The following is a 26,847-nucleotide window of genomic DNA, read 5'->3' as shown; positions in this document are numbered from 1 at the left end:
TCTCAGTATCAAAAAAAAAGTTTGTCTTTGGGAGAAACAAAACCTGTCAGCCCAACAACACTGCTATTTGAATTTGGGATAACTTTAAAATAAAATAAATCAGATCCAATCTAGTGCAGGCTTGTCCAATCTTTTCGCTGGTAAGGTTGGGGGTCGGGGGGGGCACATTATAATTTTTGGGAAGAAAAGGAAACAGGCTCAGGGGAATGGAAATATGCCCTTGTTTTTGTCTGCCACAAGGATTCAATGTAGTGCCATGGTGCATTCCAGACCCCAGATGCCTCATCTGTCAGCCCGTGAAGAGTCCTCCCTCACCCCCCAAAATGCTGTATCAGGCTCATGCCACATCCACCTCTCAGGCCAGCCCTTAGACAGGCTTAATGTAGTGGGTTACTTTTGAGAAAATAAATTGTTGTTTAAGTGAAAGAACAAATAAGCAAAGTACCTGAAATCAAGCGGGAATATTTAATTTCTGCTTTAAAGAAATTATGAAAACATGTTATTGGAATATATAACGTACATCCTAGTGAAAGGGAAGCATAGATGAGATGAATAAGGTGACAGCTTTCTCTTAGAGATACTTGTGTCTTTGCCCATGAACTTTTTAAAAGAACTGAATTTGATAATCTGGCCACCACCACTGGGGCCATACAGAGGGAGATGAGCAATGATCTTGAGACAGAGAACAGAGACCACCTTTGGTCTTTTGAGAAGATTACTGGGATGTCAGGAAGAATTATCAAATGATGCATCCTTTTAAAGACAATGAAAATCCCAGATGATGAAATTGATTGAAAAAATACACAGAATGAACCCTATAGACCTGATAATCCTCTACAAATGCAAAACAAGAATTAATGGAAGAGGCAGAGAAATTACCACCAAGCATGATGAAGTGACGTGTAGCGGAATGGACACTGCCTGAAAATTTGTAAAAAAGAGAATCCCTAGAGACCACATCCAATAGATAGGGAAATGTGTGAAGGTGACTTACGAATGTGAAATTCCAACAGAGGATTAAGAAGGAATTGGAACACCAGTGTGAGTATGCAGAAGTGATTTGTAATTTGTGAACTAACTGACATGGGAGTTGTACTGAAGAAGGGGTCCCAGGCTTGCTCAGCCACTTGACAAACAGCGTGACATGAAATGGTTAATATGGCCTGAAGAGTAAGAAAATATTTTTAAATGATCAAGGCATTGACACATACTCCATAGAGATACTGACTTTAAGACAATTAATTTTACTCCCTCTGACCATTACCATCATAGAGTCAAATTAAAGTAAATGTAAAAGGAATTTTTGACTGGGACGAATGAAGGCAAGGGAGAAATAATATTTAGTAAGAATAATCCATCAAATGGATACAGGTGAAGGGAGAACTGGAGAATCTTTTAAGTCCATGCATAATCTGTTGATTTAATTATATGTACTTAGTTGCTAGTAGGTTTAGAATTAGCAACACTCCCGCAAAAGGATAAGGCCGGGATTTTGCAATCCCACATGGCGGGCCAGCCAAAAGTCCACTGACTTTCAGTGGGACCGAGCGATCCCAGCTGTGGACAAAGCCAGAGAATTCTGCCCTAAGGCTATTTCCCTCTCAAAGGGGGGAACTATAAGATCTGCAGGTGCAGAGTGTCAAGACAAGAATTCAGGTAATTCTAGTAGCTCTAGTATGTTTTTTAAAAATTCATTCATGGAATGTGGACTTCACTGGTTGGGCCAGCATTTAATGCCTATGAGCTGCCTTTTTGAACCCTGAAGTCCATGTGGTGTAGGTACACCCACAGTGCTGTTAGGGAGGGAGTTCCAGGATTTTGACCCAGCGACAATGAGGGAACAGCAATATATTTCCAACTCATAATGTTGAGTGACTTGGAGGGGAACTTCCAGGTGGTGGTGTTCCCATCTATCTGCTCTCCTTGTCCTTCGAGATGGTAGTGGTCATGGGTTTGGAAGGTGCTGTCAAAAGAACTTTGGTGAATTTCTGCAGTGCATCTTGTAGATGCCGCAAATGTTACTTGCCACTTGTCAGCCCAAGCTTGGATATTGTCCAGGTATTGCTGCATTTAGATATGGACTGCTTCAGTATCTGAGGAGTTGTGAATGGTGCTGAACATTTGTGCAATCATCAACTAAGATCCCCACTTCTGACCTTATGATGGAAGGAAGGCCATTGATGAAGCAGCTGAAGATGGCTAGGCCAAGGAGACAACCCTGAGGAATTCCTGCAGTGATGTCCTGGAGCTGAGATGACTGATCTCCAACAACCATTTTCCTTTGTGCAGAGTTTTCCCCTGATTCCCATTGACTCATTTTGCTAGGGCCCCTTGATGCCACACTTGGTCAAATGCTGCTTTGATGTCAAGGGAAGTGACTCTCACCTCACCTTTGGAAGTGAGGTGAGAGTGACTTTGTTCAGCTCATGTTTGAACTAAGGCTGTAATGATGTCAGGAGCTGAGTGGTCCTAACGGAACCCAAACTGTGGGTCCGTTTGCAAGTGCCGCTTGATAGCACTGTTGATGACCCATTCCATTACTTTAGTGATGATTGAGAGTAGACTGATGGGGCAATAATCGGCCAGCTTGGATTTGTCCTCCTTTTTGTGTACAGGACATACCTGGACAATTTTCCACATAACCAGGTAGAAGCCAGTGTTGTAGCTGTACTGTAACAGCTCGGCTAGGGGCGCAGCAAGTTCTGAAGCACAAGTCTTTTGTCAGGGCCCATAGCCTTTGCAGTATTCAGTGCATTCAGCTGTTTCTTAATATTACATGGAGTGAATCGAATTGGCTGAAGACTGGGATGTGTGATGCTGGGGATCTACAGCAGGAGGAGGCCGAGATGGATCATCCACTCGTCTTCTGGCTGAAGATTGTAGCAAATGCCTTGTCTTATCTTTTGCACTCATTTGCTGGGCTTCTCCATCATTGATGATGGGGATATTTGTGGAGCCTCCTCCTCCTCCAGTGAGTTGCTTAATTGGCCGCTACTATTCATAATTGATTGTGGCAGGACTGCAGAGCTTCGATCTGATCCATTGGTTGTGGGATCGCTTAGCCCTGTCTACCTTGCTAACTTATGTTGTTTGGCATGCAAGTAGTCCTGTGTTATAGATTCACCAGATAGGCACCTAATTTTTAGGTATGCCTGATGCTGCTCCTGGCATGCCCTCCTGCACTCTTCATTCTTGCTTAATAGTAATGGTAGAGTGGGGAATATGCCAGGTCATGAGGTTACAGATTGTGTTCGAGTACAATTCTGCTGCTGCTGATGCTGCTGATGACCACAGCACCCAGCGACTGGATGCCCAGTCTTGAGTTGCTAGATCTGTTTGAAATCTATCCCATTTAGCATGGTGGTAGTGCCACACAACACAACACAACACAGAGTATCCTCGATGTGAGAGTCAACCACATTGCTGTGTGGTCTGGAATCACATGTAGGCCAAACCAGGTAAGGACATTAGTGAACCAGTTGGGTTTTTACAACAATCGTCAATGGTTCCATAGTCATCAAGAGACTTTTAATTCCAGATTTTTTTTTATATGCCATGGTGGGATTCAAGCCCAGGTCCCCAGAGTATTACCCTGGATTTCTGGATTACTAGTCCACCAACAATATCACTGTGCCATCGCCTCCTCTTATGTTATCTATATGTAATCAAGAAATTAGGGAAATAGCTTGTATGTTAGAAATAACGCTGTTATCTAAAAATTCGTTGTGAGAAGTCAATAAGGGTTATTCCTTCTCAAAGAGGGGAGCTGTAAGAAATTGGGGTCTTTAATAAGTGGGTATCTTCTGCATTTTATAGGATTTTCTAAGCAACATTGATTGCCTTTTTGTCTAAACACTTTGTCCTCTGAACAGTCTTCAGAAACAGCAACGTCACTTAGTTCAGGCTGCCTTTTTCAGATTCCCGAGTTGTTACATTCCCTCCTGTGCACCTCCTTATCTCCCAAGTGTTCAGAAAAGACCAAGATGTGACCCTCAGCAAGATATAAACCAAAAATCTGACCTCAAGCAGGGTGATGTACCAGGGGGGAGAGGGGGGGTGGGGTGTGGTTGACTAGTCGACTGCCTAATTAGGTATCTGTGGTCCCAAATCCAGAAACCTTACAGCTTTCTTCCTTCAAATTCAAAGGGTCACAGGTTTAAACTCCCTGGAGGACACAGTTAAGGTTGACACTCCTGTGCAGTTCAGGATTATTAGGTGCCAACCTTCAGCTAAAATGTTAAATCATAGTTTGATTTATAACTGCAGGTGCATTCTAAAAGCACTATGGTACTATTCAAAAAAGAGTAGAAAAATCTCCACAAGCCAACATTTTCTAAGCGACATCATGAGTAACAGGTTAAGTGTCATTCATACTTGTGAGGTGTGGGGTGCTGCATACTTCAAAATATCTCAATTTGTGAAATTCTTTGGGATGTTTGAGACATGATAAGGTGCTGTATATATTCACTGTTTTGTTTCATGTAGCATAATATTTTAAACACAAAATCCAAGTGAGATTATTTGTTTCTCCAAATGCATTCCTTATTGCACCATAATTTCTATTTTAGTTTAAAAGTATTATTTTAATGGCTAAGAGTAATTTTTATATTAATAACTTGCATTTATCTAGAATTTTTGACATAGTAAATATTTCAAGGCACTTCACAGGAGTGTTACCAATTAAAAAGTGGCATAGAGCCACATAAGGAGATATTAGGGCAAATGATCAAAAGCCTGGGTAAGCAGGTAAGTTTTTAAGATTGTCTGAAAGGAAGGGTGCAGGAGACGGAGAGGGAGAGAGAGAGAGATGAAGATGGAGAGGTTCAGGGAGGGAATTCCAGAGTTTAGGGACTAGGCAACAATAGATATGGTCCAATGGTGGAGGGATTAAAATCAGAAATGTGCAAGAGGTCAGAATTAGAGGAGCACAAAGATCTTGGCGGTTGTGGGGCTGGAGGAGGTCAGACAGAGGGAGGAGTGAGGCCATGGAGGGATCTGAAACAAGCTTGAGAATTTTAAAATCAAGACATTGCAGGACTGAGAGCTAATGCAGAGGTGTTAATTGCTGTGCAAACCAAATCCCAGAGGGAAACTTGATTTATGGGCCATAACCTTTTTTTTGCATTCTGAAAACAAGACGACAATGTACCGACCTCAGCAGGAAGAGGCCCAGTAATACTTTTGGGATTTAAAAAATTAAAAGTAAAGGTTTTATTAACAAAAATAAAAGAAAACTTAAGCACACAAGATTACAGTTACACAATTAAGGTTAGTTTTACAAAACATTCCCCCAAAAACTCTTTACTTAGTCAAACCCACAAGTAAACATCTTCCAAGCAACACTCCCTTATAGATGTCTACTATGAAATTCAGTAATATTACACAAGGCAAACTGCTTCAATAAAGGCATACCTTATGACCTTTACCCTCTTCCACTCTGCAATGGAATCCACTTCAGAATAAAACTGCTTGTTGCAGCCCAAGACTTTTCTGGCTTGACTAGATGGCTGATTCAAAGGGCATCCTCTCCTAGCCCAGAGCTTCAGCTAAAGCTCAACAGCTTAAACAACTCCAGCTGTCTCCAACTCAACAGTAACTTTATTTTTTTTCTCTTTTCATCTCAGGTTTTATTGTTTTCACACCTCTTTGAAACTCAAACCCTTCCAAATCTAAAATCTTTCATATTTAACTCTTGTCTTTGCTTTTGGGTCAATAAAATATAATATCCCCACTGCTATTTACCTATCGAACTCCTGAAAGATGCAAACATGTTTCTTTCTACCTCTGACTCCCCTTTGATATTCAAACAAACACTCAACTTATCTAAAAATGCAAATGTTAGATCTAACCTATTTACTTGTCTCTCAGACATCTCTATCCTTATCATGTTTCCAACTCCCAAACAACCTGACTCCTATCAATCTCTTGCCCAGCTTAATTAAATCACACACACGGGCACACAGCCTTCTTTACAGGATAACACAATATTCCCCAAAATATCTTTATAAAAGTCCATTCTCACAAGGGGGGGTCAACGAGCACAGAAGTGATGGGTGTGTGCAACAGAGCTTTGGATGAGTTTATGTAGGATGGAAAATCAGAGGCTGGCCAAGAGACAATGGAATAGTCAAGTCTAGAGGTAACAAAGGCATGGATGAGAGTGGAGGAACAGTTGAGGGGTGTTACATAGGTACAAATAGGCACTACGTAATGGGCCAGATATGTGGTTGGATGCTCATCTCGGGGTCCAATATGGCACCAAGGTATTGCAAACTGTGGTTCAGCCTCAGGCAGTTGCTAGGGAGAGAGCTTGGGTCCATGGCAAGGGAACTGAAGATAATGGCTTTCATTTTCCCAATTTCTGGTTGGAGAAAATTTCTGCTCATACACTACAGGATGTCGGCAAACAGTCTGACAAATTAGAGACAGTGGAAGGGTCAAGAAAGGTTGCGGTGAGGTAGAGCTGGGTGTCATCAGTGTACATATTGAACCTGACATTGTGTTTTCAGATGATCCTTGCGAGTCTTTCAATGTAATGGTTCTGAAGAGGGAAGGGAAGGCATTACATGTAATTCTCTGGCTACAACTGGATAGATAACAATAGAATCAGGCAAAGGCAGTTCTCGTCCAGCTGGACGATGAAAAGGCATTGGAGGAGGTTGGTATGGGCAACCATGCTAAAGGCTACAGGCAAGTTGATAAGGATGAGGAGGAACATAGTTTGCCACAGTCAGAAAGGGTGTCATTTGTGACTTCAATAAGAGCTGTTTTAGTGCTGAAGCACAGTACTTTGGAGAAGAAAGGGAGCTTGGAGTTGGGACAGTGCAAGGGTTTGCAAGGTCAGAGAAGCCAAGGGTAGGTTTTTTCAGTAAAGGGGTAGGGAGAGAGACTGAAAAGGGAGGGGTACAGTACCAGAGTAGAGGGAACTGTTGTTAATGTCAGGTAATATGGGAACCAGGAAGTTGGGTGGTCAGCAATGTTCCCGAAAGCAGGGTTTATGTAGGTTCACGCAAGTCACAAGTTACCACACAGGCCATGCACAAGGCATCCCCTTTAAGATACTGCATGTATGCAACTGTGCAAAGAAATGTGAAGGTGTCACACACTCAAATGAATAGGCCACAGACATCAAAAAAATTAGAAGGGACATTGGTGATCAGCAGTTTGCTGGAAATAGGATTGAAGGACCAGGCAGTGGATCTCATGGAACAAGATGAACTTTGAGATGGCATGAGGCATAGGAGAGAAACTGGACTAAAATAAAAGTTCAGGGCAATGGTGGGTGGGAACCTTAGGGGAAGTTTGACCTGGTGGGCTAGGGGAAGGGAGCGAAGTAACAGCTGAATGGGTGTTTTCAAGCTTAGTGAGACGTTGTTCATGAATTCTTTGTATTTAGCGTTAGAGATGAGGGTGAGGCAGGGAGAGAGAAGTTTCAGATGGCTTGTAGTGAAGAGAAGCCATGGGTATCTTTACAATTTAGTTTTATGTTCATTTAAACCTTTGCTCCTTCCCACCATCCCGTTTGCTGCTAGCTTCTCTCTTTGGTGCAACACCTGGCCCCTGCAATTTTGGCTTTCACCTTAGCATTTCTTCTTCTCACAATCATTTGGTGATCAACATTTCACTATCCCCAGAAGTGTTCTACTCCTTAGTCCACTGCCCCAGGTCTGCTGCTGTTCTTCCTTTGCTCCTGTCCCCATCTGTTGGCTTCTCCAACCAGCAGATCAGTGGAAAGAAACCACAAAGCCCCAGTGGGATGATGGGATGGCAAAGAATATTGAATCTATTGGATTTAGGATAAAAATACTGGTCAGCAAGGACTGAGGAAGGTGGTTAGAAACAGGGGCAACAGAGAGAAAGGAGCCAATGGAAAAGAGACAGGTAGAGAAGAGGAAGCAGTGACAAGAGGGAGAGCACAGGATGTTTCCAAAGGTCAGATACTATAGAGTTTGCAGGAGTGGGACGCAACCACATGTGATACATGGCACTATATCAGCAGTTACATTGTCTTGTTGACTGGCAAATACGTTGTATAGCAATTACATTGTTAAGACAATTGCATTGTTAAAACAGGTGATGGGCATTGGCTCACCCATACATGGGTACAGCTGTAACACTCCAGGATGGAAAGGAACTGGGAGTCTGTCACTCTGTTGAGTTAGCTAAAGAACAAACCTGCTTGAGCTGAAAGACCAGCTTCAGGCTCATTCTTCCCTTATGTACAACTATTGCAGTTAATAATATGCGTTGCTGAAAGAAGAGTACATGTAGCAAAGTGCAAGAGAGGACATAGGTTGCGGGTCTGCAGGTGAAGACATCATAAAATGGAGCTGAAACGCTTTGTTTCTGCTCTATGTCACCTGGCATTACATCAACCAATCCAAAGCCAGCCTTTGGGTTTCATGGTGTAATGCTGCTTTGTGCAATCCAAAATCTACTCTCATCCCTATCTGAATCCCTTACCCCACTTCTACCCATATCTCCCACTATAACAACTGTGTACTTCCCATCAATAGAACAATAAAAAAAAGAAGCAAAGAGCAAAAAAAAAAACAAAATAGAAAAAAGAGCAGCACAGATTAAAATGGAGATTAATCTTCAATGCCTGGAGACAATGGCCAGGACACTGGGATAATTCCACTGCTCTTCTTTGAACAAGCCATAAGAATAAGAAAGAGTCAGAAGGTTCTGGGCTCAAGCCCACTTCAGAGATTTGAGCACAAAATCTATGTAATTTTCAGTACAGGACTGAGTGAATTCTACACAGTGAGAGGTTCCCATCTTTCAAATGAAACATTAAACCAAGGCCCCACCTGCCCTTTCTGATGGGTGTAAAAGAATCCATCGCACTATTTCAAAAAGTAGAGCAGCCCCTCCTTGGTGCGTCCCAGCCAATATTTATCCCTCAACCAACATCAGCTAAAAGACAGATTGGCTGACCGTTATCAAATTGTTGTTTGGGAGAGTTTGCTGTGTGCAAATTGGCTGCTCAATTTCCTACTTTACAACAGTGACTAATCTCAAAAGTACTTCATTGGATGTAAACTGCTTTGTATGTTCCGAGATCATGAAAAGTGCTATATAAGGTTTTGAGATTTTGGAGGCTGGGTGGTGCCTGGAAAACATCTCAAACCTCTAAACCCCCAGACTGAGCAATTCCTGTACACTTAAAAATGTACAAATATTTAATGTAACTTCAAATAACACCTCCCAACTCCATCTCCAAGGCAAGTGGCATTGTGTTCAGATCTACAAAAAAACCAAGTCTGATGCTCAATAGTTTCCCCTACTTGCTCTCCTTTGTCATATGATTTTTTTTTCATTGCCCCAAGATGACCTTTTTATAACCCTAGTTAATCTGTGCTACTGCGAGACACTGACAGTCCTTTCCTCCCAAACACCCAGTTATTTTACTCCAACACTGCCCCCTACTGACAGTCCTTTCCTGCCTTCCCTATAGCTCTTTTATTCCACCACAGGGAAAAAGTTGCATTCCCTGCCACAACTAAAAACAGACTTTAGCTTAAATGCTTTCTGCATCTTGACTGCTTTTTGACCTTTAAAGAACAGATGGTTCCCTATTTTGGTGCTGAGAAAGCCCTTATCTTTTTTAAGTGAGGAAGGAAAATTAATGGCTCACAGATTTCCTTCTCTATCACCACCATCCCCTCCACCAACCCATGTTTGCTCCTTCCTCTTTCTATCACTTCTTGCTGCTTCCAACCTGCCCCAAATGTTTATGGCTTCTCCCTTCATTGGTCCATTAAGAACTGAAACCATAAATCTGACCTTGACTAAGAACTAAGATCTTTAAAGTGCTGACGAAACTTAGCAAATGCTTACTCAGTACTTTAAAAATAACTTACAGCCAGTTCCCAGGCCATGTATAAGTAACAGACGCCACACAAATACAGCTATAGCACTTTTCTCAATACCAGTCCACAACCCTCTGCTCACTGTTGCCACAACACCCTCATTATGAGATTATGTCCACAACATGAAATTGTAAATTAATGGCTTTTGTTCTTATCAGTACATAATGAATTTTATTTTTTTTTAAATGTGCAGGACGCAAAGGAAGATGTTGTAGATAGGTAGGAGACATGGAGAAGTATTGAAGAAGGGTGGGATAATATGTTTGTAGCAGTGTTGGGTGGATTCTCTATAGCAACAAGGGCCAGAATCTTCCGTACTGGAGTCCAAGTTCTGTGGCAGGCGTGAAATGGGGAGTGATTCTGCTGAGGGCGGGACAGCTGACCACTTGTGATCTTGCATTGTTCAGCTCATCAAATATGCATCCATGAGGAGCTCACCAATTCTCACGGTGGGTGGGGGTGTGGAGGGTGGGGGGGTTGGTGGTAGGCAGGAGGTCACCATCCCCACTGTTACCTCATGGGGTCAAAAGTTTGGGCACCATATTTAAAGGGCACCTGGGCATCCTGCACTATCCCTTCAACCCTTTCCCACTAACTCTCCATCTCTTCCTTGGTCATCCTTCATGCACCTTGCACTGCCACCACCCAGTCTCAAGCATAGGCTGGCATATACAGACGTTCCTCAAAGAGGACAATGCAGTGGCAACTCATCGTTAATCATGGAAGAAGCTTCCCTCACCGGGTGCACACCTTTTATATGCAGCTGCAAAGGTGGACATTCTAATTTCTTGCTGGTGGGAAATTTAATTGGGGGGGGGACTTAATTCCAGCGGACTGGCCTTTTAATGAGGATGCATGACATGCTAATGCATGCAAAAGGACTTCCCAATATTGCTTGCTGGGATGCTGAACCTGTCTTTAACCTGTTTTAAAGTCCCAAGAACATAATTGTTAAAATTCATCCAGCCATCAGGAAACTGATTTTTGGCCTCATGCCAAATTAAGTTCCCCTGCCTGCCAAGCTTCCCGCTGCTGGTGAGATGAGAAGATTCCTCCCAAGGAGTGGGAACAGTTGAATGGTGGCATGGTGTTGGGCTGTTGATGAGGGATGTGCTTGGGTGTTACTGTAGTGTGATATGGGATCCTGGGTCTTGGAGAACTAAGGATATTCTAGTATGCTCACACCCAGTCATCACTTATCCCAAGACCATCCTCCCACTATTTCAACTCTCTCAACACAATACCGTAAGTTCTCCTAGACCCAGGATCCTTTCTCACAAACTAACACCCAAGGACTTCCCTCATCAATGGCCCAACATTATATTGCCACTTGGCTGTTCCCATCCCTTACTGCTGTACAGAATGCACTCAGTACTACCAAAAACATATTACCCCACACTTCCTCAGTAATTCTCTGTTTCCTACCTACCTGCAACATCTTCCTCTGTGCCCTGGACATAATAAATTTTACATCTTTTTTTTTAATGTGCCTATACATAATAACAAAAACCACTGATTTACAATTTCATGTTGAGAACATAATCCAATAATTTGAAACCAAAACTACAATTGACAGATGCATCATACTTTGCGTCAAAATGGGATTTCTGGGACTTTGGTTGCTCAATCCCTTTAATGCCAAAATGGTGTCTTTGCAAAATCATGGACACTTCTGATTTTTGCCAAAAAAAAGTCTTCTTTTCTAAAACTGTAAGTTTATTTCTTAAACTTTCAACATTAAATAAAGTAAAATTCACATTCAAAGATGTACCAAATACCAGCAGAATGGTGTAAATGTGATGATTTCTGGAGAACAGTGGGCTTAATGATCATCTACATTTGTTAGTTAGCAATCCTGACTGCCAAAGCCAATTACAAAGTTGATTTACACAATTAAATAGAACTAGATGGATTGTAACTTTGCATTGTTTAAGCAAAAGTAATTTACTTAGATAAAAATAAATCCTAGGCAAATTTGCAATGCATCTAAAGTTTGCCATCATGTTATGCGTGGTTTTAGTAAACTTTGACAAAATAACATTAATAATAATTACAAACATAACTGAATAAGATATATGATCTTGTAACAAAAAATATTAAGCTTTGCTTGACAACCAAAATTCACATTATTAAGTCATATTTACCTTCATCCAACCATTCCATAGGATAGTGATCTGAGTCTTATAAACAAATAACAACATAAGTGCTACAGCACATAAGGTCACTGAAAGATTCTGGATAACAAGAGCAACTTGTACAACTGAAATTCAAAAAAGAAAATATTAGTAAATGTTTCAAATGGCAACATGTAGGGTTGTTGTAGTTAGCTTTTACTACAGGATGATGTAAGGTTCACCATGGAACTATATTTTTCTGTGTAATAAACCACCATACCTTTCATTCTAGTATTGTTGTCAACCCAGTTTCCAACTAAGGCACCAAACAGAATAAGTGATGAAGAAACAGCCAAACCAAATACAGCTGGAAGCAGCAAGCTATTTTCATACAGTTCTACCAGGAAAAGTGAGACAGCGAAATGCCACATGCGGTCGCCCTGAGGAACAAAGTGCAAGTGCATTGTAACATTCTTAGATTTTTAAATAGATATATACATTCTTGGTGAGTAGGAAGAGAGAAAAAGGGTCTCAGCTGGCCCTTCTTGATTTCCCTGTACCAGAAAAGAAAAAACGACCTGTTCCCATCCTTTAGCTAACACTGCTCCATCTGAAAGTGGCTGCAGGGAGGTACAGCCACCAAGTCATGGTGGCACATTGTGGGCATGAATGTTTATCTCATTCTATGGCAAAGAATGTTTATGCTGAGGCTGATAAAGCTGCAAGATAAAGCCAAGCATTCTATGATGAGTAACTTTTATATTGAAGCATTTTAAGATCTTTCAAACCCATTTTCAGAGTAAGCATAGTGTCAAGTTGCACTGAAGCATTATAGCATTCAATGAGATTTGATAAGATTTCCTTATCTAAGCAGTTGAGCATTTCCTTTAAAACTGCATTTTACTGAATGACAAACATTTGCCTTTCTCGGTGGTGTATTAAGGTGAAAGTTGCTCTTGTAATTAGTTGTGAATTGTACAAATAGGTAGACATTTTAGACTACATTTGAACATGTGTAGTTTCTTGCACTTGAATAGCATGTTTACAAATTGAAGGCTTCAGCAAGTCAAATAATAACTGGTGTTGATATTTTACTTCAAAACATTTGATTAGGAGATAATTTAAAGATCAGAAAATCAGTTTTACTGACAATTCATTCCATGGAATAATAACACAACCATATTAAGGACAACTACAATCCCCTTAAAACCATAACAAAGGAGCAGCACAGACTTGGCAAAAAAATTTAATTAGTTCTTATATTTTAATTAATGTTTGAAAATTATAGTTTAACAATAAATCCATTGCAGTAAGTAAAATAAAAAAATCTCTACAAGGTTGTAAGTGTACAATGGAGCCAAATAATGTAACTCACCCACGTAGATAATAAATGAGTCAGATAGATAAAAAAGTGAGCTGACTGCAAGAACTTCCAGGTAGAATCTATATATTTTTAAAAAAATAATTATTAATAAAATAAAATATATTTTCAATTCTATTGTGCAGAAATAATGAACTGTTTTACCTAGTCCCTTCATGTATCCTCCTTTTTTATTACTGCTGTTATGTAGGCTTGTGCTAACAGAGGGGTCTTCTATTTCAAAATCCATGGATAGCTGACAAGCACCTTAAACAAAAAAGGACCAAAAATAATCAACTGTACAATATGTATTTATAATATAAAGTTGCTTGTTTTCCTTGCAACAAACCAGTCCCAGAAGTAAATAAAATGAACACTGCTATTAACTACAAAAACAGAATTACCTGGAAAAACTCAGCAGGTCTGGCAGCATCGGCGGAGAAGAAAAGAGTTGACGTTTCGAGTCCTCATGACCCTTCGACAGAACTTGAGTTCGAGTCCAGGAAAGAGCTGAAATATAAGCTGGTTTAAGGTGTGTGTGTGGGGGGGCGGAGAGATAGAGAGACAGAGAGGTCAGGGGGGGGTGTGGTTGTAGGGACAAACAAGCAGTGATAGAAGCAGATCATCAAAAGATGTCAACGACAATAGTACAATAGAACACATAGGTGTTAAAGTTAAAGTTGGTGATATTATCTAAACGAATGTGCTAATTAAGAATGGATGGTAGGGCACTCAAGGTATAGCTCTAGTGGGGTTTTTTTTAATAATGGAAATAGGTGGGAAAAGGAAAATCTTTATAATTTATTGGAAAAAAAAAGGAAGGGGGAAACAGAAAGGGGGTGGGGATGGGGGAGGGAGCTCACGACCTAAAGTTGTTGAATTCAATATTCAGTCCGGAAGGCTGTTAAGTCCCTAGTCGGAAGATGAGGTGTTGTTCCTCCAGTTTGCGTTGGGCTTCACTGGAACAATGCAGCAAGCCAAGGACAGACATATGGGCAAGAGAGCAGGGTGGAGTGTTAAAATGGCAAGTGACAGGGAGGTTTGGGTCATTCTTGCAGACAGACCGCAGGTGTTCTGCAAAGCGGTCGCCCAGTTTACGTTTGGTCTCTCCAATGTAGAGGAGACCACATTGGGAGCAACGAATGCAGTAGACTAAGTTGGGGGAAATGCAAGTGAAATGCTGCTTCACTTGATTAACTATTGGAAATAGTAAACATAAATGCTGGGTCAAAATCCTGGCACTCCCTCCCCAACTACAACATATGGATTGCAGCAGTTCATTAAGGCATCTCACTACCACCCTTTCAAGGACAATTAGGGCAGCAGTGTTCACATCACATGAACAAATACAAAAAAAGGGGCAATTCATTCACAGTTTCCAGAAGTCAATTTTATTTTATGGCCCACTACTCAATTATACTTATCCATTAGTACGTCACATCATTATTCTATTGTGGCACTTAGATTGTAATTGACTGCATGTTTGGCCTAATTCCTGTTTGGTTTTGTTAGCCCTGGGATAGTCTATTAAGCTACCCCCTGTAACATTACAGATTTGTGAACAAATATGGCACCATTGAACATCATAGCCTAGAAATTGTTGTAAGTTCATTATGGATAAGTAGTCCATAAATTACTAATAGTGGCACAAAAAAGTAATGAAAAAGGCTAATGGAATGCAGGCCTTTATCTCAAGGAATTGATAAGTGAGGAAGTGATGCTTCACAAAGGGAAAATATCACAGATGCTGGAATTGTGCAAAGCCTTGGTTACACCCAATTCAGAGTACTGGATTCAGTTTCGAACACCGAGCCTTGGGAAATGTAAACTTGGCTTGCATTCCTGTGATTTTAGACATTTGAGGGCCGGTCTAATTAAGGTGTTTAAAATGATAAAAGGTTTGATATGATAGATATAGAGATACCATTTCCTCTGATGGGAGAATCCAGAAGAAGAGCATATAATTTAAAAATTAGAGCTAAGCCATTTAGAAGTGAAATCAGGAAGCACTATTTTTACACATGAGGTTGTGAAATCTGGAACTCTCCCCAAAAAGGCTATTTTTTGTTAAATTGAGTTTTTTTATGGCTGACATTGATAAATTTTAGTTTGGTAGTCGTATCAAGAGATATGGAATAAAGGTGTGTAAATGGAGTTGAGCCACCAGTTAAGTTGAGTGCATTACCAACAATGGTGGTAGGATTGGAACTGATGTTTGAAAAGGAATAGTAAGTGGTTAGTTGAAGCACTCCTTAGTGAGCTGATACTGGAGACAATTATTAGGGTACTTGTCCTCACAAAGAATACAAATAGAATGTTTGATAAATCATTAGGAGGCTAATAAAATACCTTAAGGGAGTACAGATAGGTGGCAGATGCAATTTAATACAGCACAGTATGAGGTAATATATCTTGAGAGGAAAGACAGGGAGCATACACTCAGTGAAAGACACTTAAGGCTGTGGATGCACAGAGGTGTGAGTTCTAATACATAATTTCTTGTATATAAGTCTATAAAAAAAAAAGCTAATGACATTTTGGGTTTTATAGCTAGCAGCACTGTACAAAAAAGAGGTAAAGATAAATTTATACAAAACGGATTGGCCATGCTTAGACTACTGTGTGTGGTTTCGGGTGTTCTATTACAGAAAGGATATAGAAAATATTCAGTATACCTTCACCAGGACAATACCAGGAATGAAAAGGATTAGAACCAACAGTTAGGAGGAGAGATTTGATACATTGAAACGGTTTTCACTGGAGCAGGTGAAGACTAAGAAGATGGGGCGGGGATGGGGGGGGGGGGGGGGGGGGGGGGGGGGTGCTTTTAATGCAGGCTTTGAACATTATGAGAGATATTGATAGGGTGAGTAAGGAAAGTCATGAAAGTTCAGTTGGGAAGTCAAAGACCAGAGTTCATCATTTTAAAATCATCACAGAGAGCAAAAACAAATTTCTTTACAGAGAACTCCTTCTAAGGTAAAGGTTGAAACAGAGGAATATATTGACCTCTACTGAGAGTAGTGCACTGGGATGAGTACTAGATTGCTCTACAAAGTGCCAACATTAACAACTGAGCCAAATAATCGCATTCTGCTCTATGAATTTTCATAGTTCCCTTAGATATTGGCATAACATTTCAATGCACAACATTCTGACTCAGAGACAGGTGAATACTCTTCCTCAGAAAAAGGAAATGATATACACCTAAATTATTAATCTATCTTTTCTAGTTTACAGATTTTGGCAGATTTGTTCTATATTTCACATAATTCTAACTTCTAAAAGGGCTTAATAATGAATGACTACTAATTAAATTAAAATTCAGGATAGGATATAATACTGCAGAATCAGCAAAGGGATAGTGGACCTGCTAAATGGACTATTGCAGAACTCAGTGCTTAGAACATCGATATCCCTTTTGAACAAAAGACTTAGATACAGAAATCAGTGGTCAGTTTGCTCAATCTGGCAAAACTAAACTAATATAAAAACAAAAAACTGCGGATGCTAGAAATCCAAAACAAAAACAGAAATACCCGGAAAAACTCTAGCAGCATCGGTGGAGAAGAACAAAGTTGACGTTTTGAGTCCTCATGACCCTTCAACAGAACTAAGTAAAAATAGGAGAGGGGTGAAATATAAGCTGGTTTAAGGTGGTGGGGGGGGGAAACTAAACTAAGAACTGCAACTGGGATGCTTGTAAAAAATTAGATCTACTCTGAAAATGGTGCATAACTGTCAAATTTCATTTTAACCTGCAAAGTATTATGTTTGGAAGAAAGAATAAGCATCACATATCTAAAATGAAGGATAAAGAATTGTTAAAAAATTGTTGGAATACATAGCTTGAACAGTGGTATATATTCTTAAGTGCTTGGAGAATGGATGTGTAAATGGCAAAGTAATGTCAACATGGCTAAATGTGATGCCATGCATTTTGGCTATAGAAATGCAGAGGCTATACACTCCTTGGGAAGTATGAGCCACAGTGTGGTAGAGAAGCCAAGAGATCTGGGGGTACAGATTCACAAATCACTAAAAGTAACAACACAGGTAATCAAGGCCATGTAAAATGCAAAAAATAACAGGGAGTCATTGCTTTTCAATTGCAATCCTTTAGAAGAGAAATTATGTTAAACTTCATTAGACCATGCAGAGTACTGTGTACAGTTTTAGTACTCATATTACAAAAAAGAGTAGAGAGCTGCAGGAGAAAGGGCAAAAAAGATTTACAAGGACGATGCCAGAACTAACAGATTGTAGCTATCAGGAAAAGCTGAACATGCTGGGGCTCTCTTCTCAAGAAAAGAGAAAGCTAAAGGATGACCTAACTGAGCTCCTATAGGTTAAGACTGGAGTAGATGCAGAAAAAGTGTTTCTACTTGTAGAGGTGTCCAAAACTAGGGGTCATAAATTTAAAATAGTCACTAACAAATCAAATAAGGAATTCAAGAGAAACTCCTTTACCCAGACAGTGGCTAGAATGTGGAAATTTGGTCACATAGAGGTGAATGACATGGATGCATTTATGGGGAAACTAGGTGAAAGAGAAAGGAATAGGTTATGCTGATAAGGGTTAGATGAAGTAGGGTGAGAGGTCATTTGTGTGGAGCATAAACATCTTCACAGGCCAGTTGGGCCAAGAAGCCTGTTTCTATGCTGTAGGTTCAATGTAATTCCATGCAAAAAGGTTAGAGAGGCAATGCTGAGGCTTTACAATATACTGTAAAAGTTCACTTTGAATACAGTGTACTAATCAGCTCCACACACTTCACTGGAATGATTCTGGTATGAGAAGGGAGCAAAGAGCAAAAATGTCCTCAAGTAGATGAGGATGTACTATGAATAAAGTTTGGGCTCGTTTGAACACTGAGTTGTAGAGAGCTGCCTCTCAGGTGAAAACTAAATGGCACAGATAAGACAAACTCAGAATATTACCTTTAAGCTTGGTCAGATCAAACAATTAGAAAAAGTGATAGATTTAAATGAGTACACATAAAGCAGATTGGGGTGCATGCATGACCTTATTAATCATTCTGGTATCTACTCGGTCAAACCCAGTCTTAACTCTTAGGACCTCTGTTAGGTCACCCTTCAGCCTTCTCTTTTCTAAAGAGAGGTCCAGAATGTTCAGTCCGTCTTTCCTGATAGCTGTAATTTGTCAGTTCTGGCATCATCCTTGTCCTTTTTGTCCCTTCTCCTGCACCTCTCTACTCTTTTTCGTGATACCGCAAATGGCCCTGTGCGCAATACTCTGCATGGTCTAACCAAGCTTATAATATTTTTGTATGGATTTTTAGCAAAGGCAATACATTTTACATGCAAATCCTTGAGCTGCATTCTGAAAGGAATTCCCATATCTCAGAGCCTGGGAGTAAAGCAATGTGCAAGACTCAGAAGAATAGCTGCCAGGTTTTGTTTTGCAGGGGCGGAGGGTTAGCTAACCATTGTTTATATTATTCTCATTAAAGACAACCTAATCAGGTCAAAACTGTCCTGTTAGTACCTCCAGTCTGTGAGAAACTAATATGGGCAAGTTTGCCACTCTGAGAAGAAACAAAGCTTATGGCCTGTTGATTGCTGTAAGAATCCAGTGCCAGGTCAGACAGAAATTCCAAAAGACTTTGTTTCAGGTGTGACCTAGTATACATTGCCTCCGACACTGATGGAGTTATAATAATTCTAATGCCAAGTGTGCTGAAAAAGGACCAGGACCTTTCTTCAAAGAAATTGGTTACCACTTCAAAAGGAACTGAAGGGTATGTCTTTAATTTATTTAACCATTTACAGTATTTATCAGGTCACAGTGATAGCGCAGAACTCCGTGGACTCAGTTAAAGAACTATAAAAATTCAAGCACTGTTTCTTTAGTTTAAAGTATGGACACAAACATAAGTATTTGTTGCACCTTTGCTGGTTAATTTTCTTGAGTAAGTTTATTTTTTGTGATAAATTTATTTTGTTTAAGTTGGGCTTATTACATAGCCTGGCAAGTCAAGTGCACAAAGATGTTTCCGTACGGAATAAATCTGTTTGCAAGTTATTATTACTTGTTTCCATCTATACTTTGAAACGAGATTTACTTTGCTCTTCTCTGTAGCCTTCCTGTCCAAATACAATGCAACATATGCCATTGCCTTTTGAAGGTTAAGCGTATGGACTTAAGAACTGGTAAGAAAACATTTGAGGACGAAAATTGTCAAGTGAAGGATACAAGCAGAATATTCGGTTTAGAAACATCGCTGTGCACTTGACTTGCCAGACTATATGGTAAAATGATGGTCTTGGGCTGTGGGAGGCAGCACATACCCATCAAAATCAATAGCGGCAGAAATACAAAGCAGAATCCAGTTGGAGGCGCCTTCACAGGCTGATCGCCAGAAGCTCTCGCAGCCACGTTCCTGAGAACGGAGCAGCCAAGTGCTTCCTCATTCTTGCTGGGCTGTAAGAACTTTCTCTAACAAATACTTTACTTTCTGATGTTGTGTAAACGTCGTCAACTGTAAACATTGCTCAACCTGACCGGCAGTTCAGATAACCCCGCGAGTAGGTAAAGCAGAAAGAATTTACATGATACCAAAAGCTAGATTTTTCTGTCAATAATTACCAGCCGGGCAGCCTCACTACTCACTGCACAAGCTCTCCGCCGGTTATAGGCTCCGAGGCCGCCGCACAAGCAACACCACAGCGCTTTTATCGCAGCTCAAAAATTCAGACTGCCATCGACTAGCTTGCACTATTTTTCTTCGAAAGCATATTGGCATTTGATTTTTGTCACTTTCTGGACAGAGTTTTGAGCAATCCACGCCTCAGAACCCATCGATCTTCGCCAGCTCTTCCGGAAAAATAGTCGCATGACCGTTTATTGTCACCATATGACAATTCAGGCAGACGACGAGTGAAACATTGAGTACAGTGCCTAGTAACTTATTTCTGGGCAGGCTATAGGCTCAGAACTATGAAAACTACCCAAGCATATCGCCAGGGGTCTAGTGAAGTTTAGGTTATTTGGGCTAAAATTGAATTTCAAAAAAGTGCATGTGATATGCAAGTCTTAGGCCTTAAGGTATAGAGGAGATTCAGCAGGTGTTACCACAGGTGAAGGACTTCAGTTGTCAGATGTTGGAACAGTTAGCAATGTTCTCTTTGGAACAGAGGTTAAGAGGTACCTGTAGCACTTTTGAAGATGTTGAAAGTAGGTAAAGGCGATGGCAGCTGTGTTGAACCTAGAGGATGAGAAAGTTATAAGGTTGGGGACAAAAAGTGAGAGTGGGGCTAAACACAACTGCTCCATCAAACAGCAGGGGCAAATTTGAAAAGCTGAATGGCCTACTGTGCTGTAAGTTTCTATGATTCATCTATGGAGTCTCACTTATTTTCAGTCTTTAGAAAAATTATGAAGTTTGATAGGGTTGCTGTAGACAAAATGGTTATGCTTGTGGGGAGTCCAAAACTATGGGTCATAGGTATACTCAACTAAATCCATTAGGCAGAATTTTATATTTCTCTGCTGACGGGTTTGTAGGCTGGGGCTGGCCGTAAAATGTTTCGGATGGCCTTCCCACTGGGTTCCCACCTACTCTGATGTCTCTGCAAATTTACACTGGGACAGCCGACTAGACCAGCCCGCCTGCCCTTGCCCCAGCTGAGGCCAATTAATGACCACTTAAGGACTGTTTCCCACCCAGCCTCAATTTTCAGGCTGGTGGTAGGAGTTCAGGAACAGGGGGAAGCCCTAAAAGTAACCCTGTTCAGGCCTCAGGCAGGAGGAGAGGAGGGGGTGCGCCTCCATCAGCAGCCTCATTTTAAAATCTGGAGTGCCACCTTCCCCAGCCCTCATCTATCCCTCTCCAAAAAGGTCTGCCCTCTCTGGGGGCTCCCTCCCCCTCTGGCTTTTCAACCAACATCCCCAACCCCTCTGCTGTCCAGCCCCCTGGGCCTGAGATCCCCACTCTTACATGGTCCGGGACTCTGGGGACTGCTTGCAGCCACAGTCTTGTCAACTGTAGGGACTAGGGAGCTGCCAGCCAATAAGACAGTCCACTAGCTCTCTGCAGCAGGACTTCCTCCCAAGTGAGGGGCAGAAGTCCCGCCTTCAGCCAATTAACACTTTTTGGAGTGTTAAATGGCTGTGGGGCAGGCGGTATTGGCAGGGAGGTGTTCGCCACCAACTCCTCGGATGGCTGCAAGGGAAACCCTGCAATCCTAAAAATCCTAGCCAATAGGGAATTCAGGGGAAGCTTCTTTAATCTGAGAGGCAAGAACGTCGAACAAGGAATATTGAGGCAAATAGCTTAGATGCATTCAAGGTGAAGCTAGATAAGCACGAGAGCAAAAGGAATAGAAGGATGTGCTGATTGGGTTAGATGTAGTAAACTGGGAGGTAACTCCTATACAGCATAAATGTCAGCATAGATCAGTTGAACCGACTAGCCATTTTTGTGCTATGCACTCAATGTCACGATGGGTTGAAATCACCCCACATTAGTAATAACCTGTTGCTTTAACAGAGGTATTGACTCATTTATTTGGCTTGATTAATGGCTTAATTAAGCAAGACAACAGAAGATTTTCATGTGCCTCTTTGCACTGAAGGATGTGAGTTCAAATCTCACTCAAGTCTTGAGAACAAAAACTATTCTGACACTCCATTGCAGTTCTGAGCGAGTGCTGTACTGTTAGACGTTCTGTCTTTTGCATATGTTAAATTGAGGCCTCATTTGCCCTTGAGGGAAATGAAAAATCACATTTTTGCTGGATACCAGTGTTTTGTTGGGTTGTTGCTACCCATATTGTACTGCTTAGACACCATTAAGAAGTCTTGTAGAAGTTACCAAAAAGTCTTTATTAACATTATTGAACTATGTACATATTTACAGCAGAGAGTACAGGTATGGAGAGGACTCCATGGTATTTCTCTCCATGGTATTTCCCTACATGTTGCTACCTAGTTCTAACTGCTGACCTAGATTTTAGGTCAGGTGCTATCTCACATCACCAGTGAGCAGTACTGTACTCTGTCCAAGGTTAACTCTTAATGATCCTGGTCCTTCTACTATACCGCCCCCCCCTTCCAAGTCTTTATCCCCTGGATATAGTTTGACCACAGTCACTTACAGTTTGATTCAAGTCTTGTGTTGTCATAAGGCTTGTGTACTTAACTTCAGTTTTGCAACTATAACTACTCTTACTCTGAACTACTTCGTGATTAATATTACAACATTAACAGCATGCACTAACAGAGTTTGTACTACCCCATCTGCCCGTCCCCTTCGAGTCTTTGAAATCAGGGTTTGGACCCTGCCACGTCTCATTTACCATCCGGTTGGGAGAGGTGTAGGATCTAGCAGCTGTTATTCTTGGTGAAGGATCATTGGTTGGAGCCAGGTGCAGGTTTTTTCCCTTGGTGAGTGTTGCACCTTGCCTGGTTGGTTGGGTTGCTGCAGCTGTGGTTTGATACTGTGAGAGGTGGTCGTTTCTTTCTGGGAGAACAGGAGTACTATCCAGCTGGCTGTTGGCTGTGTCCCTTCTTCTTCTTCTGCCTTTTCTGGCGTCTGTAAGCCTTCTGGGGTTAAGGGAGAGCCATCTCCTATGGATGGAAGAAGAGTGTAGAGGTGGATCACCTTTGTTAAGTAGTGTTTGCGTTGGCGGTAAACATTGTAGTTTCATCACACTGGCTAGTAGTTGCTAGGGCCGTGTGTAGGTCGCCATCTCAACTGATTGCACTGTGGTAGGTGGTGGAGGCAGAGGCTTTTCCGGAAGTTGTTCTGGCTCTGGCATCACCTCCACTGGGGGTGCTGTGGTAACCTCCTGAGCTGTGGTTGGTCTGGCCCTTGGTTCAGTTCAGGGACCTGAAAAAGAGAACAGACTTGCTCCATGATCATGGAAGAGAGGTCATAAACAAAGACAGCATTGAGTTGCTGCTTTGTACTTGGACTTTCGGGAGGATGCATGGGGTCCATGGTTGCCTTCGTATCTTCTGCTGGGTAAAGCAGGTCGAGAACAATGCAAGCATCTCTACTGAGGAATGAAAAGGGCTGATTTCGCACGACATACATAACTTCTGTGACGCATGCTGCAGATCGGGTCCGGGTTGGGAGGGCAAAAATCTTGCTGGCTGGGAGGGTGGAAATTTTACGAGACACTTGAACTTTTGTTTAAATGGGGGTTTCTGTGTGTTTGATGGGGTTTTATTGTTGCACTATGGAGGGGGTGCCAAGTTGGAGGTCCGGCTAGCAACGAACGTGCAACTGAGTTTTCTGCCTATCTGATTTTTAAAAGAAATAGTTCACAGGGCTAGCTTCCCCGGAACTTTAAAAAGGTTGTATCTCACCCTGCAGTCTGCTGGCTGCTTCCACAGGGATCCCTTGGCGACTTCAGCTTGAGCTTAACTTCTGCCTTTTTTTTCTGTTGCCAGGATCTTCTTTCTCTAGAGTTTTTCAGGTGAGTTTCCTCAGCTTCTTGCTTCTTGAGTGAAGTTTTAATGGAGTAGAAATTCATTGCTGGTGGCCCTTTCTCAACTTCTTCAGTCTTTTTATAGGGAATGTGCATTTTGATCTCCAGTTGCCATGTTTTGTTGGGCTGTCGCCACCCATGAGGTGTACTGGTTAGATACCATTAAAGCAGCCTTGTAGAAGTTACCAAGAAGTCTTTATTGACATTATTGAACTATGTATATATTTACAGTAGAGGGTACAAGTATGGAAAGGACTCCATGGCATGTCTCTTTATGTTGCTACCTAGCTCTACACTGTTAAGCTAAGCTCTAGATTAGGTGCCTTTTTACATCACCGCTGGATGGTACCATACTCAGTCTCAGGTTAACCTTTAACCTACTGGATCCTTCTACTACAACCACTATTTTGCAGAAAAGCTGGGGAGTTCTCCCCAGTGTTCTGGCCAATACATATCCCTCAACCAACATTGCTAAAGAAACAGATGATTTGATCATTATTGCATTGCTGTTTGTGGGACCATACTTTATGCAAATTCTCTGCCATTGTTACCTACAATACAACAGTGACTATACTGCAAAAATATTTCATTGGCTGTAATGTGTAATCAGCAAACAGCACACCAAAGGCCTTTTGAAAATCCAGATAAATTACTTCTGCTGCATTACCATTGTCTCCTCTCTCTCTCTCTCTGTTACTTGCTCTAGAAATTCAATAAGGTTGGGCCAGCAAGATTTTCCCTATTTTAAAATCCATGCTGACAATATTATATTTCTCATTTCTAGATGCTTTTCTATTCTCTCCTTTAGTAAGGATTCCATTATTTTTCCTACCAATGATGTTAAACTGACTGGTCAATAATTCCCTGGACATGTTCTGTCCCCCTTCTTAAATATAGGAATTACATTAGCTATCTGCCAGTCCTCTGACACTATACATCCGGACCAGGAGCTTTATCCTCTTTAAGAATGTTTAGTTTATTTAATAAACCCCCTTTTTATTTTAAATGCATTTATCTCATAACCCATTTCATCATTCAATGTCATGCCTACCTAGTCTATCTTCCTGGTAAATACCAAAGCAATGCCTTCTCTCTATCATTACTTGCAGTATTATCCTGTCTATTCCTTAATAGTCGTATTCCCATCACAGCCTTCCTTTTTTATTGACGTGCCTGTGAAATATCTTACTATTTTGTTTCATGTTCCTTGATAATTTAATTTCATTGTTCTTCTTTGCCTTCCTAATTGTTGTTTTTTTTAACTTTTCTCTTAATCTCTTCATTTTCTTTTCATCTTGCACTCGTCTGCTATCAACGTTTACAATGTATGCCTCCCCCTTAATCCTCAGCTGTTTGCTTATATCTTTAATCATCCATTTGAAACATATAACGAGATAAAAGTTAAATTAGGTAAACTGAAACAGTTTGCGTTTAGGTTGCTGTCTTTTGTCTCTGTGACCTCAGGTTTGATTCCTCGAGAAAATTGAAACCTCCACTTGAGTATGAAGAGCTTCTTCATCTGCCATTATCCAATCTCAAGTAAGGAGACAGAATCACCGACCGTAGACAAGAAGTAGAGAGCATGTGTCTTACCAAGCTAGGTATTAGGCAAATCCTTCTTCTATCTGAAGAATTCATATGAAAGTGTTCCTAAAATGGCTTATATTTATTATGCCAGTCTTAATGAGGTTCAGAATGATAACCGGAAAAACATTCTAACTTTAATAAGAGAGACCAGCAAGAACTCTACATTAAAATATCATGAAAGATGGGCAAAAATAATCCAAAACACTACAGAGAAACTTCATCTTAACAAAAATATTAAATTTCCATTGCTCAAGCAAAATGTTTTGAATCATATGCTGTCACACTGTCCAGAAATCCATCCTGTAACACTGGGCAGAATTTTTAGTTTGACGGGCAGGTGCAAGTGGTGGGCCCGGGAGTGGCCACTTAAGTTGCCGCCATCTGTGATCGGCCCCGGCCATGATTTCACGCTGCCCCGCCGAGCATGAACGGCGGCTCCAGCGGGCAGGGTAGGGGGCCTGTTGGCCGCCGGGTTCAATGGCGATCTTGCGGCCAGTTTAAAACCAGCACAGTCAGGCCCTGGAAGACTCACAGCGATGAAGACATATTCGGTGTTGTTAACAGGAGATTACAAATTATGGATTCAAATGCGGCTGCAGGCGCAAGGTGGGAGGGCAGGTCAGGAGGGCACTCGGCTCCCCAGTTTTCTGATGAGTGCCTCACGGTCCTCCTGGAGGAGGTGGCTGCCGGGAAGGACATCTTTGTCTCCAGGGAAGGAAGGAGGGGGCCACAGCATCTTAAAAAAGAGCTTGGGAGGAGGTGGTAGTGCTGGTCAGCAGCTATAATGTTGTGCAGCACGCTTGGGTCCAATCCCGTAAGAGGTATAACCACCTGTGCTCAGGAAGGGTGAGTACCATGTTGATGTGTTAAGGGGTGGCCATCCCCCTGTGGAGCTCAGGGGTGTTAAGAGTCTGAGTGCCAACTGTCAATGACTCCAGAGCTGACCAAGGTGGTGACCCTGGAGACCAGGACGATGCTGAGTTGAAGGCAGGTGGTGAGCCTCTGGAGTCGTCCATTAGGCGGCTGATGCTGAATGTCCAGCAAGATGTGCAGGAGGATCTGGTGGAGATCCATGAGAGTATGCGTGCCATGGTCTTCGTTATGGAGGAGTCCGTGCGGAGCATCAGCACTGCAGTGACACTCATGGCCGAGCATGTTGCCTCCTCCATTGAGAGAGTGGCGACTCTCATGGAGAGGCAGCTCCAGGGACAGAATGAAGGATTCCTGTGGTTGCACACACATCTGCAAGCCCTCACACAGACAATGACCTCAGGTGATCAGTATCCATGTGGGAGATGGATGAGGCACCCTGTATCCCAGCTAGGTGCCTGTCCATTAATGGTGAGCAGGGAGGTCCAGAGCAACCTCACGTTGGTGCACAAGCTGCCTGTCCTCTCTGCAGGCTCCTCTCAGTGCGCTTTGGATGACGGCAGCAGCTCCTCCGCCCCTCTAC

The 26,847-nt window shown here is 41.7% G+C and overlaps 1 protein-coding gene across 6 annotated transcripts in view; it reads right to left on the bottom strand.

Annotated features, from left to right (window-relative positions):
• LOC121285103 (solute carrier family 40 member 1-like) overlaps positions 1-26,847 on the bottom strand; it is a 107,782-nt gene that overhangs the window by 41,830 nt on the left and 39,105 nt on the right. For 4 of the 6 annotated variants that reach the window (XM_041201245.1, XM_041201249.1, XM_041201247.1 and 1 more), the window contains 4 exons: positions 13,515-13,616; positions 13,365-13,432; positions 12,270-12,429; positions 12,020-12,135 (listed from right to left, as the gene is read on the bottom strand). In XM_041201245.1, the coding sequence (XP_041057179.1) occupies positions 12,020-12,135; positions 12,270-12,429; positions 13,365-13,432; positions 13,515-13,616 (446 nt within the window). Of the gene's footprint in view, positions 1-12,019; positions 12,136-12,269; positions 12,430-13,364; positions 13,433-13,514; positions 13,617-19,959; positions 20,277-26,847 lie in introns of those variants that run through there. The other 2 variants (XM_041201248.1, XM_041201251.1) reach the window with 2 other exon arrangements.

This window comes from Carcharodon carcharias, chromosome 12, assembly GCF_017639515.1.
Source record: "Carcharodon carcharias isolate sCarCar2 chromosome 12, sCarCar2.pri, whole genome shotgun sequence".
NCBI classification, from domain to species: domain Eukaryota; kingdom Metazoa; phylum Chordata; class Chondrichthyes; order Lamniformes; family Lamnidae; genus Carcharodon; species Carcharodon carcharias.
The sequence above is the reverse complement of the archived record's forward strand: the minus strand, read 5'-3'. Positions and strand labels throughout refer to the sequence as shown.